This window comes from Anneissia japonica, unplaced genomic scaffold (assembly GCF_011630105.1).
Source record: "Anneissia japonica isolate Jap-2015-1 unplaced genomic scaffold, ASM1163010v1 scaffold32248_len650992_cov182, whole genome shotgun sequence".
NCBI classification, from domain to species: Eukaryota; Metazoa; Echinodermata; class Crinoidea; order Comatulida; family Comatulidae; genus Anneissia; species Anneissia japonica.
In genome coordinates this window covers 327,986-350,670 of record NW_022699059.1, presented here as the reverse complement: position 1 = coordinate 350,670, position 22,685 = coordinate 327,986, and the positions used below count along the sequence as shown (strand labels likewise).

Sequence of the window (22,685 nt, the reverse complement as noted above, 5' to 3'; positions counted from 1 at the left end):
AGATACTGTAAGTTACCATTTCATCTTGTATGTCGAATATCATTGTGTAGTATATATTACTGTATCATATTTATTATGGATTATCAATCATTATTATTATTATCATTCATTATTTAACGTTCATTCATTAACGTTCATTCCAGATATCTTTCATCTTATTATAATTATTACATAATTTTTTCTTTTTTATTAACTGGTTTTAGGCTAAAGCCAAGAATTACCAGGCAGTGAGTGACCTTAAGTCACTATTCAAAGTGGCATATTCCTTCACAATACAAACATAAACAAGATGCTCTACATAAACTAAGCTTGTGTTCATATATCAACTCGCCTTTTAGTTTTAGCGATAAAACTCCGTCTGTAGCGTGCGGGTCCATGTTATACTCTCGTTCATACTTCGTACATTTAGTGGGTAATAACCAGGTCATCTTTAAAACTCACCGGGACTGGAAGGCAAAGGATCTTACCACCAAGCTATTCAACTCCACTCCACTATTATGACAGACAGTTTTTTTGGAATAGACTGAACCAAAGTTATCTACTGTTCATAGCATACAAATATTGGAACCGTTCCCACAATTTGACAGCAGTAATGTCTGAACAATGCATAACAAATATGCACGATGTTTAGTAATTATCTAATTTGCATGTGCAATATGACTACTGCTTGAAAATTCTACTCAATCTAGAGTGCTGAATTACCTATATTAGTAAAAATTGATATCGATGGCTGGTGGGGTAGATGTCGTAGCTATGGCATCATACAAACGCAAAATACACTTCATTCATCATGTTGGTAATTACCATTTTCAACAGATATCCTCTGCATATTATTAATCTTAAATTATAGCACAACTTACAATGGCAATGGCTGAAAACAACAGCTAGCTAGATCCCAACATTCACAGACTCTCGGTTTTAACATTGCAAAAAGTCCTTGGTCAAAGGCCATCAATCAGCAGCGTAGCCGCTGATGACAGGCCTCAGTGCACGATTAATTGGCAGGCATTTTGATGTAAAAGTCGTAGGCCTGAGTTAAGGCTCAGAGCCTGGGTGCTACCAAGGGCCATGGTGGAGGCTAAGCCTCAGTGGATGCCCAGAATGCCAAGCTACAATGTTTTAGCTTTTTACGAATAATCGTACTTGATTGATACCTTTGTAATCTCTCTCTTATGTCCTGTCCATCTCTGCATAATAGTTCCATCTGTCCACTTATAAAGTACCAGGCTCTAAAAATCAAATAAATCACAAAATATAAAATACCAATAATTGTGATTTTAGATATAGAGTAAAGTTATGTTTTTCAAAATTAAAAATAATTATTTTTTTAAATATATATTACAACCAAAACATAAACGATATTGTGTATAGTACAGCTCCCAAGAAAATGCCACCCACTTTCTTATCTGCCAGACTTTCACAGGCCAAAATTCAGGTAGTTAGAAGCCTGTTTCTACTGACGAGATAGAACTTGCTCATAAGAGCCTATTTTTTCGAAAAACGGGACCCACAAAAAATAACCATTCTTTATGGCATTCCAAAGAAAGGTTCCTGGGCACGGAATCAATACCGTGCTGGGAACCCCAAAGAACCATTATTCGTACAAAAGAACAGTTTATTGTGGAATAATTTTTAGTGACCTTATCTGACGGGACGTGACAGACCTACGATAATTATAAAAAACTTCTGTTCTCAAAACACAACAAAAAAGTCTCTTTTGTTAAAGAAAGAACAAAAGTTGAACTTTTGTTTAATTATTTGAATAGAGATATGACCCATTTTTTTGGATAGGAGAGATTATTGTTGTTTGTTTGTATCTTGGTAGTCTTGCGAAAATATTGTTGTTAAAGGTTATTTTCGTAATTTTAAATTGCATTCTAGGTAATTTTTGTGTCACTATGTTATTGTCTGGCAGTTAAAGATGGCTGAAAGGGTAAATCCGGTGGATGTGCATGATGGGTCATTTGTCATCTGAAATACCTTATTATTGTACAAAAGTCATAAAAAAAAAAAAAACACCTCAAATTTCCACATAACCAAATCCCATGTGGATACTCTATTAGTAAACATAATACGGTAAGCCAGCATAGGGCATAGACACACGCTTCCGCTGGGAGTATTTTTATGTCATGTATACTATGGAGTATCAGACCGGTTTCAAATACGCAACTGTTTCATGTGGAGTCAAAATGCAGTTCCAATGTGGTTCTTATGCTAATCCGATAATTAACCAATGATAATAGAACAGTTTCTATCTCGATTTTCAGTAGAAACACATCCTAGGATATTTTTTCTTGGGACTTGTACCTAATTCTGAGAAAGAACATAAATCAGTGCCAGTGAAATGAGGTTGCAACAGCCAGCTGTAAAATTCCCAAAGCAGAGCATAGAAGTCTGATGGAAAATGTTTTAAAGGTTTTGACATGACTTTATAGCCTACAGTAGTGCATACAAGGTCCCGAATAAATTACTTTTTTTTACTGCGATGGGCGATGAATTGCCAATTTTACAAATTGCAAGAACGTCGCAACGCATGTCTGAATAACCGATTAGGAATAATCGATTATTTAAATTTTTTCAGCAGGGATCCAATATGTTGGTAATTGTTTTTTTGTTGGTCCTTAATTATTTCCCCCATGGTCTTGTCATTTTTTCTTTTTTCACAGTTTGCTGGTTTTGAGGCTCTAATAGTTTTATTAGATGTAATTTGATAACCTAGATGTGTCATTTACAATTTTTCACACAGACGTACAGTAATAAATGAAAATGTGTAAAGATAAAGACACAAACCTGAAACTATTCATCACAAATGACAGATGTAATAAATCATAGCACAAAGACACCAGACAGAAAACTATAATCTACACAAACCATGTCCCTGTCTTTAGCTTTAATCAAGTAGTTGAATCAATAGCCTCTATCAGATACAGTGTCATATTTGTCATATTTATCATAAAATGGGTGTACACAAATATCAACGCATTTAAATTAAGAAATAAACAATGAATCTCAAACTATCTTGTTGGCCGCTCAGCGCTCATTATGCTTATCTTCTCATAACTTGTTGACCAATCTATTTTCTCATACTGCCTGATACCTTGTTGACCACTCAATAATGCTCATCTTCTAAAACCAGACTATTTTCTAATATCATCTGATGATTTATTGACCTTTCAATGTGCTCTTCTTCTAATATTAACTTGTTGAAAACCTTTTACCTTATCTGAGCTACCTGACAGGCAAATATTATCTTTCACAACGCAAATGCTCTGGACAGCTTCCGTGTGCACAGGAGTGTAGCAACGGACATTCTCCACCGGTACAGCTGTAGGAACACCCCTGTTCATAAAATATAGAAAATCAAATCAATAAAGTTTTAAAAAATTACAGTTAAATGAAAATGACATGTTTGAAGGTTTTTCCATATTAAAAAGGTTTTCTTTCTCAAATAGTTGATTGCCCATAGGCCATATATGGACATGATAATGTCACATCAGAACCATATATGGACATGGGTGGATTTTGGGGGGGGGGGCACCTGCGACACGTTCTCCCATCGCCTTATATAAAAAAAAATAAAGGTTTTTTTTTTTTTATATAAAAAAAAATAAAGGTTTTTATTTTTTTTTTTTTTTTTTGAGATAATGTAATGGATACACAATTCCATAGAAAGGTTGATTCTATGTCATATCGCGCAATGCATAGCTACAAAGACAGTTTAAGTGCAGATGCACCAGCATGGAAACCTTTGTGCAATCAATCACTCTCAGCAGGTATGTGCTGTCAGACAACGCCATGCACAGTGACCACAGTACACTGATATGTGTGCACATCTCCATTGACGACCCCCTTCGTACCTTGGCTGGTCGTCCATCTTTACTTTGGCGCCCCCCCCCCACTTTTGCTAAATCCTGTATCCGCCCCTGATGGACATCATGATATCACGCCACACCCACATATGGGCAAATCACAAACACTGGAACATAAAACTTCAGTGTGGGCATAGCATTATAGATTTTTTTTTTTTTTCAATATGACTCAACTGCTATTGATTTTTGTCTTTGCAAACCGTAGACACATTTCCGTCATATTTGTTTATACAAATTGGTCAGGAAAATTGAATGCGAAAGTGAGCTATATCTACAGAAACAAATTAGCATTTAGGGACTATACTGTAAGCACCTCTACATTTTTTATCTTAAAACATATAGATAAATTTTAAAATGAAGATACCGTATTTAAAAACTGACTACAGTACAGTAGTCCAACACGAAACATGATATTCTTTTGAAGAAAATGAATTATAACTATTTTGCATTCAATATTGTTTCAATAGGGCTAGAATTTTATCATTAAATGTGAATAATAAAATTCGAATCATAACTTGTGATAAGAGATCTTGATATTATTTAAATGGTTTTACAATTTGTGAAAGCAAGCCTCTTGATTTAGACATTATTCATTTATTGATTTTAAAATTTTTTCTGGTGTTATCTTACCTTATTCCTGAAAATTAACAGAATAAAGTTTGAAATATAGAAGGACAATGCTTTGTATCCCATTCTTTGGATTTCTTAATTCAAAATGATCAAATTAATTTCAAAAATGATCTTTATTATTATTTTTTTTTCTTTATTATTATTTTTTTCTTTTTGATGTTTCTTTTCAATATACACACTTTTGAATAGCTTGTGATTCTGATAGTTATAATATAATAATTTTAATAGTTTTTTTAATCTTTTTTTCAATTTCTATACTGTAAAGATTAATATCTGCTTATTAGAATGGATGTATATTTGTGAGCAACAAATAATATAAGTCTGAGTCTAATAAAACAGAGTAACTTTTAAGTTACTGTAGGTGCACAAAATACAAGATACTGTATTCGTTTATCTAAAAAATTATACTCTTTTAAACGAAACTTAAGCAATTTTATTAATAGATAAACTTTTATATTTCATTTGTCCTATTTTAACAAGTGTTAACGTATTGTTAATATTGTAGGCTTTTTAACTTCAATCTGTCTTTTGAATATTTTCATATTTTACTTGCTTTATTGTATGTATGTTTTTACCGAGGGCTCTTAATGATCAGATCCTATAGGAACTGGATAGACCACCCTCTTTAAAAATGGTAAATAAAATAAACACAGGCATCTAGCTCCCACAGTATGCTAGTACAATGAAAAGATACCAGATCGAATTAGCCATCAAACACATCACAACATACTCTACACAAAAACTCATACATAATTAAACACATTCATCCACAATTTGTGTTAGATATTCGACTGAAAACGAAATAACACATTATTCTATTAAACTTTTGTAGATGAACCACTTGCACAAAATAAATGTTAATGCCACTGCCAATAATAAATAATATAAGAATGCAATCACATCATTCTGTCATTCTAAATTTGGTTTTATGCTCTCCAGTAAATAATGAATGACCAGAGCTCATCTCATTACTATATCAGTTATTTTTTGATTATTTTGTGAAATGTGAGGAGCTTGTAAAAAACACCATGATTTTTTTCTTCAATGCATTATTGAAATTTCTAAACTACATTATTTTAATATATTGTAATCAACTCAATGGATTTGGCTAAAATTATCTTGAAAGTGACCTGTTTTTATCAAAACAAATTCATGAAATCTCTGCTTTAGTGGCAAGTGATTGCTTGATGAACTGCGCTTATCCAATTTATGAAGCTATTGATCTTTCTTTGTTGCTACTCTAAGACTGTGAAACAGGCTACAAACAGCCCATTTATTAAAACAACATTGGCCTTTAAAAAGGTAGTGTGGGAGATCAAGAAATTCGAAATAGAGGAGCCCCACAGGGTTGATTTAACAGATGGGGGTTCTAAACCACCCTGGGGCGCAGCATGGTTAGGGCTGCGGTGAGAAATTTTATGAGTATGGCATATCTTGACGGCCGAAAATATTATTTTCCTTTTTTTTCTTCATTTTTGATAATTTTTAAAAAATGAATCCGCTTATGTAAATATAAAATCATTGTTAAATTCATGCATATTTAGTGTTTGGATAGACAGGCTACACAGATACTACAGTAGCATCAAGCATTATAAGGGAAACTAGTTCTTGCACTGACAAAGCGTAACAAAAGTTTCTGTGGCTTTCATTAATTCCAAAAACCATGAAAACAAGAAGTAAACACAACACATTAATAATTGATCATCAGTTGACTACATCATCCACTCTTTCCAGTAAACACTCAACAAACTCCCCCCACCCACCCCATATGATTCTCTCAAGGAATGTATTTATTTATTACCTATTTATTCATACTTTTTATGTTTCTGAATTGAACGTAATATTGTTTTTACTGTTGTTAAAATCACAATAAATGAGTATCGTATCGTATTGTATGCAAATGACTTCTCTGAACGTCCATGTTTACATTTTGTACCCTGTAATTTTAATTTACTTTTTTAAATAGTCTCGGAATACTGTAATTTGAATATATTATTGGTTGTAAATCTTTGTATAATTTTGTCTTTAAAGACAAATACCATATTGTATGCTCAATGATAATTGATTGATATTTGTTGTCCAAATAGATTAACCCAGTACAATAACAAAATTTGCTCAACCTCCCCCTGACCATTAGGCACAAGTTGTCAGGTCAGATAATTACAGATCAATGACGGAGATCATGGAAACTGCAGATGACAGTAACCTTCACTGAAATCACTTTTCTGTGGTTTTCCTCTTTGTTTCATTGGTAAAGCCACCACTTTTTATTCAAACATTCAAAAAAGCATTTGCATCATTACAATTATTGTTTTCGATTTGACAATAGATACAATAATAATTTTGTTTATAACCTGCTGTATTTTTTATAAGTTTTCTTTTTAATTTTTTTTTCATTTGCTGTATATGTTTATTTGCTTGTGTTTCTGCTCTAAATCGTAGCTTATTTTTGAGTAGTGATAAGGCAGTACATGTATTTTTTGTTTTGATAGATTCTATAATCTTTGATTTATATATGCAAAAGGCTACAGTACCGATGTGTACAATTCATTGGTGTTATTACAGCCTGTTCCAAGCAATAGATTTTTAAAATGAAAATGTTTTTATTACATTCGCTTTCATTGTTATTTTTGACAAAAGTTTGTAACATCTGTTATTTGCTGAAATAGCAATTACATTGTTGAATTATTAATGTGTTCCCTACAGGAAAAATTGATAATACACATGCTGTTTGTGTTTGAATTGAAATGCACTAATTCACTCACTGTGTGCCAAAGAGTAGGATTACTAAACACAGAGTCCTTGCATAGATCACAGACCCTACATACGCCAGTGGCGGATCTAGGATTTAGCAGGGGGGGGGGGGGGGGGGGGGTGTGGATAATGCAATGCAATTTGCAAAGCACCAAGGGGGTGGAAGGGCATGGTTTTGACAAGGGCGCAGATCTGTTTCAAAAGGTGAGGGAGATATTTCGTGAGCCCACACTCACCCCACACCCACCATGGTTGGGACTGAGGTGCGAAAATTTTAGGAAATAATAGCTCTAGATGACCAGAAATGACACTTTTATATAGTAAAATTCATCATCACATCACCAACAAATTTCTCATCATGTTTTACCAGCGATTTTCGGCAACCATAAATATCTAACTAATATGTGTGATGTACTATAAAAAATAAATATTAAAAACATTGTCTTTGATGTATTTAATTTAGGCCTACCTCTACTTACTGTAAAGCCATTCGACCACACCTTAGGGCTACGGTGGGAACATTTGGGGAAACAGTACCTGCCGGAAATGACACTCTTATATAATAAAATTCATCATCATCTATCAAATTAATCGCTGTGATGTTCCATTGAAAATAAAACTCAATTGTCTTTGGTGTATTTTTAATTTACTTTCCATGTGCCGAAAACCTTATTATTATTACACGCCTTTTCTCACACTTCTCAAATTATAATAAAGGCACGTGCACTCGAGAAGTGTATTATAAGTATAGGCCTAATTTAGATGTTTGTGCAATTTAGGCAGAGATAGAGTACCAGTTGTAGACCACAATTTTATTAAAACCTGTGTCATTTATGCAGTTCATTTCAACAATTTTCAGGCATCTTCTTGAATTATGAAATTATTACATGGTGGACGAAAAGTGAGGGGACCAACGCCCACCCCCTCAACAGTATTTGGGATGTGTCCCCTGTCCCCCCTTGATCATGGGCTTTGGGGGAAGCATCCCTTTCAATTTGAGTTTTTTTTTTAATTAGCAGAAGGCTAGACGCTCTTGGATGACATCTGAAAAGAAGTTAAGCTTAAAATAGAAAGTGTATGTTTTACAAGAGTAGCCTACAACATGTAACAAGTATACATGAGAAGCACACACACAAGAGGAATGACCATATTTTTTTTCCCCGATCACCAAAGGGGGATGGCTAACCACCCTATTCACCACCCCTAGATCCGCCACTGTACACATAGATGATCAAGGAATTATTATACATTTTTGTATCTGGTCTTGTAAACATGTATTGTAACTTAATGAATTGAAAAACAAACAAAAACTAATTTAATCAATATAATTCAACAAGAAAACCGTCTCCAATTTCTTAGTATTTTGGCTACTATATGCTCAGAGACAACTATTTTGTACAGAATACAGTACAATGGTGTTGAAGCAACAATACCACGATTACATAAAGTCTACAGAAATGTCAGTTTGGATAACATTTACATATCTTTTGTGCAGTTTAAACCCGTCTAACCTTTCTTTTAAAAATCACACTATAAAACTCTCTGTGTAAATTAAGCCCCAGAAAGACAATTTACAGGTCCTGAATAATATGATACAATTTGCATAGCACTAGCAGCTTATTGTACAGCAAGAGCTTGTTGTTGACATCTAGTAGAGTAGCATTATGAGCTGTCCTTTTATTTTTTTCCTTATTTATATCCTTTGAGTGAGAGCATGTTTCAGTGCATTTTTTAAATGTTTTACTTAAATGATGAATCACTTTTCGAGTAGAGGTGGTGGCCGCGTGGTTGAGACAGGGGCACCACAACCTACTGTACAGCAATAATATATATCACAAACTACATTTGCCTACTTATAAAATCACTAAACAATCATATTTTATGAATCAAAATATATGAGATCCATAAATCAGTTTTAGGCAAAAACTGAAGAATCATAAAATACTACTTGGAAAAACAGTTGTGGATAAGAGTGGAACTGATTCAAATACTAATGTTATTTTTTTTAATACTAGTGTGTTCGTTGATGCAAATGGACCAAAACAAATGGATTAAGTAGGCCCTCTAGAATCATTATCTTTTAAGTACTGCAAAAGTGAATACTGAACTGTTTTGCATACATACAATTAAAGGAGTAAAATCGCAAATCTTGTGATCCTTGTCACTCAACATATAGGAAAACACCAGGAATTATGAAATGTCTTTAAACGCTTCTCATTTGATAATACAATTTTTTTTTAGGTTATAACACTACCATTTTCAATGAATACTTCTGATGGAATTAATACATAACTTCAGCTCTATAGGGAATTATCAGCATCTACTTTAATTCCTTCAGCTCATAATATTTTTTTGACATTATTTTGCTAGATTACAACACTAATGTTCCATGCATCTTAATGTAAAATTATGAAACTAATGTAATGTAAAATAACATGTTTACAAAGTCTACAATTTAGACTACAGTTTTATCAGTATATTTACTCAACATTTTTACTCTTCAAAATGATCTTAAATGGTATTGACACAAGCTTTTTAAAGTTTTTGAAAAGCACTTTATAAAAATGAAATGCTGACATAAATTCGGTTTAGTGCATGGACAATCTGTAATTGGCCTAATTTTAGTAAAGTATCACAAACAAATAATTTAACAGATAACTGAAATTCTTTTACAATAACTAATTGACAGCTCCTCAGATGTATCTTTCATCTTTCAGTAAATTTACAGAATATGCTATAAAATAAAACATGTAAGGAATATCGTAAACACTTGCTTACTCAGGGCATTGTGAGCATTCAAAACTACACAGCATGTACATTAGTTTCCATGATTAGTTTTTGATGATTCTAGGCCTGATTAACTGTAGAATTGTATTTTGATAAAAAGTTTGGGGTTAATAAATAAAGCTTGAAATAGTGGAAAAGCGCAAGATTTTAGGTGAGTGGCTTGAGAGCTTGAGGTTTGGTCAAAAAGCGTGAGGTTCACGTCGGATGCATGAGACTTGGTAGGTATGGTATTGTCATTTATAAAATAATTCTTTATTAATAATTCTAGCAGTTAATGAGTATCACAAGTGACTTTACAGCATTTGTCCTATAAATTATTCATAGTTTTATCTTGAATGGTAAGCTGTAGTAATACAGCGACATTAAAGTGCTCTTACTTAGTCTTAACATTGTAATTTTAGATTTTATAGCATGCATTCAAAGTGCAAGAAATATTGATTTTTATAACCTCCATCTCTAAGTCTTTCAAATTGTAACACTTGTCTGAACTGATTGTGCTTATAACTACTTCAATACATTGATGGTCAAAAGTGTTAGAAAAATCCACTTCAACCGTTACATTATAATGCAGCTCTGACCTAAGGATCATCTTGTAGAGCATCTATCATCACCACAGTTCAACACTCTCAATTTCATTGCATACAAGCAGATAAATCCAAGTTTGTGTGTGTGTCCACAAACCAAGTCAGTTGATATGCATTGATATTTATCGCACAACACAGCTAGTCTAAGAAAAGCACTCTCTGGGTCAATATCTGAAATGATACTTTACCTTTCAAATTTGTCAATAATTTCACTTTTTTTGCAACGATGACCATGTTTTGCAAAAGAATTTATTTATAGATAATGTCCAAACAACTGGTCACTTTAGAATATTATACACTTTGAAATAATTTAAATTATTGCATTATTTTACATTTTAATCCAAATGTCCTGCTTTTTGGTATATTGTCCCCACTCTCGTGGGATGTCAGCCACCTCGCCATCAAACCAATTTTTTCTGACTTCGTGAAGTGAGTGAATTTATTGCCAAGTTTTGGTTGTCAAAAACATACAATTATTTCTGAGAAGACAAGTTTATAATATATTATAATTCCCTAAATCTATCTGTGTGGTGCAGGCTGACATCATGCATGTCTGGTCTCGCTGCAATCACATATCGCAATAACATATGTACACAGTCACAATTTTATGTTGTGTTTTGTTAACTGAATCCAAGTTTATATTCTCTAAAACCAATTTAATTGAGTTAATTGATATATTTATTTATATCTAGTACTTGTATTTGAGTCTTTTTGACCATAATGTCTTTATACATTGAGGTATATGTCTGTATTACCTTGAATTAATTAATTAATTTAATTATTATTTAATTAATAAATGATTTTATTTATAATTTGTTTTCACAGTTCTTTTTTTTTGTCCTTGTGGTATGCTGCTTTTTATTTTATTAAAATATGTCTAAAACAAAGAAGTTTAAGCAGTTTTGATCATTTTTCAAGAAAAAGGTCACATACACTTCTACTGTTTACATTGGTTTTGAAGGATCGAAATTAGGCATAATTAATAATATTCTAAATTCTGTAACTTTGTTGATATTTGACAGAGGACAATGATCTTGGTATCAATGTAATGCTACATTTATGCTCTTTCAAATGGCACTAGCTGCAAAGGAATTCCTTGCATTTAAAAATTTTTTTTCACATATCTAATAATTAAGAACTTTTGTTTTTGTCTGCAAATGGGAAATTTTGGTTGCATGATGTCCAAAATGTTGTGAGTGCTTAGTGTTATTGTTATTGCCAATTCAATGATGGAGAGGACGTACAATTTGTACTCCAGTCAGTAGTCTCACCAGCGTCCAACCAATAATGTAGCACAGGCTCAGGTCTAGCCTCCGGCTGTAGCTAGGGAGGTGTGTAGACTAGCTAGAACTAGGCTACTACTACTACTACTACTAGACTACCAAGGATGTATAAAATTTGTTTTATACCTCCTTGCTACTACTACTACTACTACTACTACTACCTCCTTAGAGAAAGGTTTAGCTGGAGCCTGGATGAACCTGTCCTAGGTAGGCCCTAGGCCTAGCTAAGCAGCTAGTAGTATAGATAGCTTTAGGCTCTAGCCTAGCCAAGCCTAAAAATTCTCAACAAATAAAATTATACTTACTCATATACAGCCGATCGCTTCTGCTTACTATGACGTTTTCCCATTTCTTTTCAATCATGCACGTATGCAACACATAATCTTTAGTAACTGAAAGACAACATTTTAGAATTATTTACCACTAGGCTAGGGCCTATCTTCTCCTTCCTTTGTTGATGCCTCAGCAATGAATGAGTTAAAAAAGTAAAAACTAGATACGTGGTCAAAGTTGAAAACACTGATGAATATTCATTACGGAGGTGCTGCCCTGGATTACATTTACATTGTTTTTGAAAAAAAAGACTTAAATACTAGTTTAATTGTACATATTAATTGTTTAATTTATCAATTATACACATATACAAATTCATATAAACATATCGAATAAATTATTTGATAAGCGCCATAAGAAGATAATTCTTGTTGAATGATAAATTGGGTTGATAAAATTGATAATGTCACGGCAACACTAAAATGTGTTGCTAATGACTACGCACTACGCTCAAACCTGTGATGATAACGTCGTAAACCGGAAGTACAGGAAGAAGTTCAGTTACGGTATTTATTTACTTCGATATTTACTGAAAAACTTAAGGAAAATGCTGTAATCAAGTATGGTGTTAGCAACATAGAGCAAGGTTTGCATAAATATTTTTAAAAGGCCTATTATTTCTGATTGGTTGTATATTGCATACATTATTTAGGCCCCTACCTACTATCTAGGCTAGGGCCTAGCCGCCTAGGGCCTAGGCTAGGCCTAGGCCTCCTAATGTCTAGGCCTAGAGGTAGGGCCTAGGCTAGGCCTAGCCTAACGACTGGGACCGAGGGTCTACTAGAAAGTTGAGGGCTAGGCCTTACTAAACATAGGCCTAGTATTACTGCTACTGCTACTACTACTGGGCCGGCCTAGCCTCTCTAACTATTTACTACTACTACTACTAGGCCTAGTTAGGCTACAGGGCCTAGGCTAGCCTAGGCCTCTCTCTTCTTCTACCTACATGCAGCTAGAAAACCCAGTTTGCCAAGTATATATGTATGTTACTATGTAGGCCTAGCCTATGGCCATTTTGCCAAAACCCAGTTTGCCGAATCCATGTTCCCCAAAAACATGAGAACCCAGTTTGCTGACCCTGTTTTCCGAAACAAAAAAAAGGCAAAATACTGAAAACAAAAATGCTGTGGGAAAAAAATTGGTGATACCAAATTGAAAAGCAAATGCCCAGTTTGCTGAAACCCTGTTTTCCGAAACCAAGTTTGCCGAATTTTGTAGAAAAGCGCAGCACACTCAGCTTTTGAAAAATTATAGGTGGATCAGGGAGAAGCCGTATTTAATATATAAAAAGATTTAATTTTTTTATATGGTACAAATAGCATTACAGTACAGATGAACATCTGTCTCTTATACACATCTAGATGTGTATAAGAGACAGTATATATACAGTATATATATATACAGTATATATATATTTATTAATAAATAGTATATATATATTTATTTATATATATATATATTTATGCCATGACCTTGACCAAAGCACCTTGATTCGGACTTCTTGTCGGACATGTTGGCCCCCATGTCATAAAATTTCTGGGGCCACCACTGCCACATGTGTATAATATGGACACATTTCGCTAGATCGGTCACATGATGTATAGTGGGTATCAGTTGTAAACAGGCAGCTCGAATGACGCTCGGTAATAGAAAAACTTGTGGCTGCTTCAGAGATTTTCTGCAGTAAAGCTTTCCTTGCCAGTAATTTCTCATGTTAATGTTGTAATGTAATCTCATGTTTCTCATGCAACTACCTTTTACTATACTGTACTTTAACACTGACCTCACTGTAAATTCTTCATAGTAATACCTACTATATGTCACTTAAAACCGGCTGTAAACAAACCTCATGGAATGTGTCTATAGATGTAGATTATTATTGATATATTTATTTCCTTAAGGTATGCATATTACTGTCTTAATTGAACATTATTATAAATATGCTTTATATTTATTATATAAATATGTTTATTGATGAAATTTTTTCTGATGGACATATATTAATTTGTTTGCTGATAGTCGAATTGTTAATCAAGTTTGATTAATATAATAGGATAAAAAGAATCATTAAACTATGTCAATATTAAGCCACTATTTATTTTACGAATACACAGTGATAGCATTGTATTTTTGAATGGCTTCTCATGACATCTAAATCTTCAATGTCACAAGGCTGGCCATCTATACTTAAATTTGTCACTGTTTTTAATTGACTTTCAGTGAACTGGATTCGGCAAACTGGGATTCAGCAAAGTGGTCTCGGCAATCTAATCTGGCATAGATTTATAAACTTGACCCATTCCTTTCTAACTTGCCTTTAAATTAATTGAAGAATTCTGTTTATGATATTTTCAAATAAATGCATGGATGATACCTCAAAAATTTGCTCAAATTTGCTCAAATATCGCTAGGAAAATAGGAACGCAGAATTGTAATGCATGAAAATCAGCTCTTATTTTACAAAATACGCAGACAAATTTCTAGACCAAATTTTTGCATGTAGGATATATTTCTATCTGGTGTTTAACCCTGTTATAAGCAAAATTCAATAATTAAGAACAATACTTAACCCTAGAATACTTAGTTTAATAATGGCTATAACAACAATAATACTCTATAGAAATTTCTTCAAAGCAAATTAAATGTTGAGAAGAGGAACAAAACAAAGTAGAGTATGGCAGCCCAGCAGCATTCAGTGACAAAACATGAAATACCAAACTATGGTTATAATTTACAATGTAATTATCATTATTAGATACTCAGAAATAATAAAGTGTTCAATAATGGCTATAACAACAGTAATACTCTATAGAAATTTCTTCAAAGCAAATTAAATGTTGAGAAGAGGAACAAAACAAAGTAGAGTATGGCAGCCCAACAGCATTCAGTGACAAAACATGAAATACCAAACTATGGTTATAATTTACAATGTAATTATCAATATTAGATACTCAGAAATAATAAAGTGTTCAATTATAAAACCTAAAAAATAAGCACTGATTCACAATGGTAAGTATTGTTAATAAGTAGAGGTGTGCAGTGTTATGCACCTTAGTGAGATTCATAGCAACGTGTTACTTTCTATACAGTGACAAAACCTATGTAATTTATTCATTGATTTTACCGGTCACACATTTAAATGACATATTGCAAAATTTATCAGCACTGTACTAGAATCCACCGTAATGTTTTTTTGTATATAATTCAGATGCCAGGCGGAAAAACGGGTAAACATTTGGATGAAACAGCATGTGGGCCCCTGTGTCAGCATCCATTATGTTGGGCTTCCAACAGGCGAGTGGAGCGTGGACTGCCCAGATTGGTTGACACAGGAAAAAAAAACTCAGAGACTTATAGTGACGGTAAGTTTCATCTTATTAATGAGTTTTAATACAAAGGGAAACAGTTGGCCTTAGGCGAGCCTTTTATTATACCCTGTTTAGCGAACCCGCTGCCGCCAATAATGATGATTTCGAATAAAAATAAAATTTTATATTTATCAAATTATTGTTATTGTTTCTTGTGGCTTAAAAGCGCCTTGACAGGTTTTTCTGTTGAAGACGCTATATGAATATTTGACCATTGACTAAAAAATGGAAATATGTAAAAAAAAGGTAAGAGAAACAAAAAGAAATTAAAACCCTGTGACAATAAGTGAATCAAGGACCTTGATGGGATTGGAAAGCAAACATCCTAACTACCAAGCTACTACATGCTACTCCACTCCTGATCACTATAAGGCAAGACTTATATCTTGTTTTGCGAACTTATTCAACGACGACAGATGAGGGGGAAAAAATTAAAATAAAATTTTGTTTTCTTATTCAGCAATATAACATAATAATAATACAATATTCTTGTTTCACAGCACTACAAACATTGATTGTGTATAAAGTAATATAACAAAATATCAGAAATATATTGCATATTAAAGCTTACATTATGAACTAAATCCTTGGCCCTTGAGCCTGAAGGTAAGAGAAACTAATACCCTGTCAGGCAACACAGAAAAATATGGCACGGGTAATTGGTGTTGATAGTAATTAATGCTCTTAAATTTGGTGCCACTGCTAATGTGAACTTCACTTACTCCTGGGGATATAGTTCATAATGTAAGATTTAATTTTTTTATATGGTACAAATAGCATTACAGTACAGATGAACATCTAGTAGACTTCATTGCATTATTGTTTTGGATAAGTTTTTAGACCTTTTGAAAAGCCCTTTGAATTACTAATGCTGTCATACTCTCTTGAAATATCATTCAGTTGCAAACAAGAATATTTTATTTATAAATGCGGAAGATGAATTTTTAACATCGTTGATTAATCTATAATTATAATTATACTTTATACATAGCCATTCTAATATTGTATTGCTTAAATACCTAAAGCTGCCTTTACACACAACACAACAACACGACAACGACATATCAACGATTCGTTGTGATGTCGTTATTGTGTCTAGTGTAAATGTCCGCCCTCCTCTGACAATCTTTAAAAAAAAATTTGCAAAACAAGGTATTAATACAAGGTATAGAAAAAGTCTCACCAATACACACATGTTTCCTTAACTTTACGCTGTCGATTTGGAGCATATTTTAGTGTGGAGCTTTGTGGAAAGGTCGACGTTTGCTCTAATGTTCCTTCATGACAGTTCAAATGTATTTCGCCGTAGCAATTGTGATAAGAAATGAATTTTATTGCATTGTAGATCTTCCAACATTGAAGATAGTTGATATGTTTGGTGGTTTGCCTGAGGCTCATAACCCTGGAAGGAGTTCATCAGCTCCTTTGTTAGCTAATGTATCATGGTAAGCTTTAGTAGACAATGAATTATACGTAATAATAATAATAATAATAATAATAATAATCTATTTTCTCAAATACAGGTGGAGGATGAGGCCAAGTAGGAACATGGTTCCTATACATGAATTAGCATCTCCAACCATCAAACATCATGAAAGGAAAATAACAAATGACAATAGCATACAATCACACACAGCAAGGACACCCCACAAACTAATTTTGTACTGTACATGGCTTTTAATTATTTATTTTATTTATTTATTCTTTCTTTCGACTGGATACCATTTTCAGTAGCACAGTACTGTTTTTCAAAATGGTCCAGTTTTCGTAATAATGTTAAGAATATAAACAGAAGTAAAATATTAAACAGAACAAAAAAGGTTGATTTAATTATGTTCAGAAGAAATTGAAATAAGGTGAATGAATCTACTGCAACAATTACAAATTTTCTTATGAAATAGATTCAGAAAATTTCCACCCCATGCTCTCTTCCATGTTTTTTTTCTTATATCGGGTTGGTATTTTCATATAGTTAAAATAATTCCCTTTAAAGGTTTTTACTATAACTATAATATAAATATTGAAACAGGTGGAACTCATTTCTGTCATTAGCATTAACTATTGTGGCTCAAATAAGTAACCTAAATCAGGAGTCATTATAGGTACTATAGATGAATGGTTGTCTCAATGGATGAAGGGACAGATGTATAATTATCGAAATTGATAAGTAGAAGTAATAAGTTTATAGTGCCTCAAATTAAATTAACCTCAAAAAAGCTTAATTACAAAAAAGAGGCAGATATTATGCACAGTACTTGAAACCTAAGCTTACTGATTACTTAGGCTCAATAACTAAGCATATGCATAACTCATTATAAATTCCATAATATTATTTTTCTCAGAAAATGCTGTCAGACCATTTAAACAGATTGATAAACCTGCTACACAATAAATATGGCTGAACAATATTCTTCTTCACAATTAAATAAGTTTCTAATTAAACTACAGTCTACAAAAACTGTAATATTTGTTTTATTCATTCTACAGTGGTACAACCCCAGTAAAGTCTCCATTAACACCAACTGTTTCCCCTGCTGTAAATCTGTCTGCATCTTTTAGCAAGGGTAAAAAACAACCACTCAAGCCACCTCCCCTCAAGAAAATCGAGGTGCATGAGATTGTTGATTGGCCAGAAGACTGGAGCGACAATTTTGTAGGTTCTCACTTCTATTTATGGTGCTCGAGAAACGATCCATCCAAGAGAAAAGGGCAAATGGATACCAAGTTTATACAAAGGTGAATATAATAAGGAACACCCTAAAAACTAATGGTTGCAGCTGAATAATAAAATAAGAAAACATTTTTAATTACCTGATAAAGATAAAAATGGTACAAATAGCATTACAGTACAGATGAACATCTAGTAGACTTCATTGCATTATTGTTTTGGATAAGTTTTTAGACCTTTTGAAAAGCCCTTTGAATTACTAATGCTGTCATACTCTCTTGAAATATCATTCAGTTGCAAGCAGAATGTTTTATTTATAAATGCAGAAGATGAATTTTTAACATCGTTGATCAATCTATAATTATAAACTTTATACATAGCCATTCTAATATTGATTTGCTTAAATACCTAAAACTGCATTTACACACGACACGACAATGACATATCAACGTGTCATTGTCGTGTCGTTATCGTGTTTAGTGGAAATTTAGCTTTAGTCTGAAAATAAGAAACACAGCTTATCTTACATTAGAATGGAACAGCCGTAGCTTATTTATACAAAATGGTGCAACACTTTTTTTGTTTAATTAAGTTTAATAAATATTTAACTACTTTTAATTTTCCATTAGCACTGGTTGTTTAAGCTCAAGCCATCCAGATCATGTACACATCAAAGATGTTACAGAGGATATGCTTCCATCTAGTATGAAGACACGAGATAAAAAACAAAAAACAGTAAGTAATAAATAATTTTGCAGTATATTGGTCATAGTAGCAGCATTGAGAGAAATATGTTTTCAATATAAACTGTAATGTATGTCTTTAATTTTCCTCAGAAAAAACATGCTTCATACAGAACTCCTACAGGTGGACGCCCATACACACATCCCTCGAGAGGTCAGGTACCAAGGTCCTATGTTAAGTCTCCACGGGAGGATGAGTAAGCATAGATATTATAATTAGGTGTTCTATTTAGATAGCACATTGCACTGTTTGCCTTTGCTCCTCGCATTAAAAACTAATAATTATAAAGACAGATTTTGTTTTATCCACCTCAATAGCAGCATCAGCACTGTAGGAGTATAGGCCAGGTTCCAGTAGTTTCGTTAGTTCAGCCCTTTAAGTTATACTCACACCACTAATACTCCGAACCTGCCTAACCTATTTTCAGTCCTGCCATTATTTATGTATTCAATGTTTATAATGATTAATATTGTTTTTACCCCTTGTGTTTTCTTGGTCTTCCATTTGTTTGATAATACATATTACACTTCAATTGAACGATTATGAATTATGCACATATTTTTACAACTATTTTTATTATTACTGTATTTAATAGTGGAAGGTACTGTATACATCTACATTTGGGAAAAGTGTGGTTGTGTTCTCCGAAGTAATGGGGAACAGGGGTATTAAGCCCTGGTCAGACAGACGAATACCCCAGCGCCCCCAATCGGCCGCAGAAAATTGGACCATAAAAAAAGATATTCTTGTGTTTTTTAATTGCATGATATAATATTCTTCTGTTAATTTTTTTTCATCAGAATCTCACAGCTGTTAAGTCTTCCAAGGGAAGTGCTTCTTCAGGTGATTGAACATGCTAACAATAGGTACAGTAAAGACAAAATGTCTTTTTTTTTTAACATCATTTATACAGTATATCATAAGCTTTTGGTTGTTTAGTGTTATAATACCAGGCTATAAACTCTAGAGGTTGTTGGTTTGATTCTGAGGGGTCCCAAGTTTCCTGCAGGTGTCTCTTTGAAGCTATGATAGCCTCCTGCACTCTTACAGGTAAGCAAAAGTTTCCCCGATACCAACCCATCTCCTGCAAATTAATGATATTATGTTTTATACTACTGTATCGTCCGTTGCCTGAACTCAGCTGGCAATGGGTATCAATGCACAGCAAAATAGAATTAGATGTGTTAAAGCCGCATTGAAGCAGATCATCCAGAAGTAGCTTCTCCCAACCTGTTACTCCTGGATTCACACCCAAATCACTTGCAGTATTTGAGGATTTAATGAGTATTCATTGTAATAACACATTGTGTTAGGTGGAAATCATTCCTATATGATCATTTTATACTTTCATCCTCATTTATTTTCTAGAAATTTTATCATTTTCTAATTTTTTTCAGTGATATTTATGATAAGAATAGGGTGCATACATTACTAGAGAAGGTGCTACCGCAAATACACTTCCAACAACATATTCTCGCAAGGCAGAAGCAATTAGAAAAGAACAGAAATGCAGCAGGAACACCCCTTGAAGAAAGTGGAATACTTCAAAATAAAAAAGTACAGTAATCTTTATATTTTTTTTAACTACTATTCCATTGAATTCTAACAGGAAGTATATTACCTACTTACTGAATGTTATTACCGTATATTCTCATGTATAAGACAGTTGACTTAATATAGCAAAATACGATTGAAAAAGGGGGTTGTCTTACACACGCAGCACATACAATTTTTTGATTTTTAAATGTGCGGCCAGATCTTCCGTAACACGCAAATTAACTACTGAATTGAAGCTACTAACTTCTGGTACGAATGAACATAATTTTAAATGTGGGGAAATAAGGTTTGGTGAACATTTAATAACCCGTAAATTAAAGATGGTATCATTTGGAGGACTAGCCCTACATGTGGCTCCGTTTTTAGCCAAAGATGCAGTATTGAAACCATAAAGAGCAGCAAAAGTAAGCATTCAAACGTTTTCAACAGAGGGTTGAAAAATCATCCAAAATTCTTCTCAAATTTGGGGATTGTCTTTACATGGATCACCTTATACGCAAGAATATACGGTAGGCTATGCTTTATTACTATGTGTCATAATTATGGGGGCGTGGGTGGTGGTGTTGGTTGTGTTTTAAACTTGTTAAACAATCAAGGCATACATCTTCATGGGCTTGAAAGAAAACTTTTACCATTAAACTACAACCACACTAAATTATAAATTATAGCTCAATATTATTTTTATTTGGATAATTTTATATCATATTTTTGCTCATCATTTTATCGACAGTAGGCTATTTAAATTGATGGACACTGCCATGTTGCTTGTTTATTTGTTTATTTTAGGTTCAACTAAAAGAAGGTCCTAAACAAACTATGGAACAATCTCTACCTATAACAAAGACATCTTTTCTGGATGGCAATGTGGCACAGGAAAAAGCTCATAATGCAGAGGCACCAACAGAAGAGAAGAAGAAAATGATAGACAAGCTAGAGGAGGTGGTGGAGGCAAATAATCCTGATAGAGATACTAAAGTTGAAGATGGAGTGACAAATCTACAGAAGAAGCCATTGGCACCACTAAAGGGTAAAAAAACCATCTTTCTAGTGTGGTTTGATCAACTTTTATGATGGGCTTTGCATGACCTTTGCAATTCATGTGTATTACATTAGTTGACCAGTATTTATGAGGCTGTGCTTTTCAATCAGCAATACTTAATAGTTGTATTCTTCAACAGCTGAAAAATATGTATGTAAATAAGAATACAATACTTATTATCCTACCTAAATTTTGTAATATAACAAAACGTTTACGGTGTTCTTCCAAAGAAAGTTTATTCTGGTACTGGTTCTGGTCACTTAGCACCAAGCATTGTGCGCAGCATAGCACCGAGAAGAGGGTTTGGGTTGAAGTTTGGTTTGGTTACAAGCCTGTCAAATTTAAAATTGAATTTTACTCATTTATATAATTTTAACTCCAGTTAGGAAGCTGTTTACTTAAATTCAACTTTAGGAGAACACTAGTTGCTCTTGAGTCATATGTAATTGTTAGATTAATTGGTTTATTGGTTGGTTGTTAATTTATCAAACATTTGATGGCTATTTAGTTTCAAATCAAATTAAGGAGATTGTTTGAGCTTATGCATGAATACATATTTGTACTTCAGGTGCAAAAGTAGAGGGAGCAAGGAGCCTAACAAAGCTAACGTCAGTATCAGCCAGAACTCTATCCCCATTGTATCCAGGGACTGGTCCAACTAAACCTTTCAACTACAGTGCAAAACCTCTGGATTGGACACTTGGTAAAGTTCTGTCATCCGATGTCATCATCTCCATGGCATTCATCATCATAACATCATCATCATGTACTTCACTATTATCACATTATCATTTATCTATCTATCTGTCTGTCTGTCTGTCTGTCTGTCTGTCTGTCTGTCTGTCTGTCTGTCTGTCTGTCTGTGTGTCGGTCTGTATATGTGTCTGTCTGTCTGTCTGTCTGTCTGTCTATGTACAGTAATCTATTTATTTATTCTTTCTTTTTTATACAGTAATGTAGGCACTCTCAGTACTATTGCAATGATTTTCAAGTTTGTACAGTAACATAACAAAAATATATACAATAAATACAATATACAGACTTCATTAACAATAATTAAAAGGGGGAA

At 33.3% G+C, this 22,685-nt stretch overlaps 2 protein-coding genes across 3 annotated transcripts in view; one reads left to right on the top strand and one right to left on the bottom strand.

Moving 5' to 3' along the window:
- LOC117102834 (WD repeat-containing protein 31-like) overlaps nt 1-12,388 on the bottom strand; it is a 29,375-nt gene extending 16,987 nt beyond the window's left edge. Inside the window, exons 1-3 of the mRNA XM_033243264.1 lie at nt 12,213-12,388; nt 3,219-3,339; nt 1,155-1,229 (exon numbers count right to left, since the gene is read on the bottom strand). Of these exons, the coding sequence (XP_033099155.1) occupies nt 1,155-1,229; nt 3,219-3,339; nt 12,213-12,256 (240 nt within the window). The 5' untranslated portion in view covers nt 12,257-12,388. The remainder of the gene's footprint in view (nt 1-1,154; nt 1,230-3,218; nt 3,340-12,212) is intronic.
- A 282-nt stretch (nt 12,389-12,670) lies between these two features.
- The window catches only part of LOC117102832, a 13,298-nt gene continuing 3,283 nt past the window's right edge, over nt 12,671-22,685 (top strand). For both annotated transcript variants that reach the window (XM_033243259.1, XM_033243257.1), the window contains exons 1-10: nt 12,671-12,826; nt 15,449-15,602; nt 16,954-17,053; nt 18,096-18,344; nt 18,906-19,011; nt 19,113-19,216; nt 19,821-19,886; nt 20,418-20,577; nt 21,364-21,604; nt 22,185-22,319. In XM_033243259.1, the coding sequence (XP_033099150.1) occupies nt 15,449-15,602; nt 16,954-17,053; nt 18,096-18,344; nt 18,906-19,011; nt 19,113-19,216; nt 19,821-19,886; nt 20,418-20,577; nt 21,364-21,604; nt 22,185-22,319 (1,315 nt within the window). In that variant the 5' untranslated portion in view covers nt 12,671-12,826. The remainder of the gene's footprint in view (nt 12,827-15,448; nt 15,603-16,953; nt 17,054-18,095; nt 18,345-18,905; nt 19,012-19,112; nt 19,217-19,820; nt 19,887-20,417; nt 20,578-21,363; nt 21,605-22,184; nt 22,320-22,685) is intronic.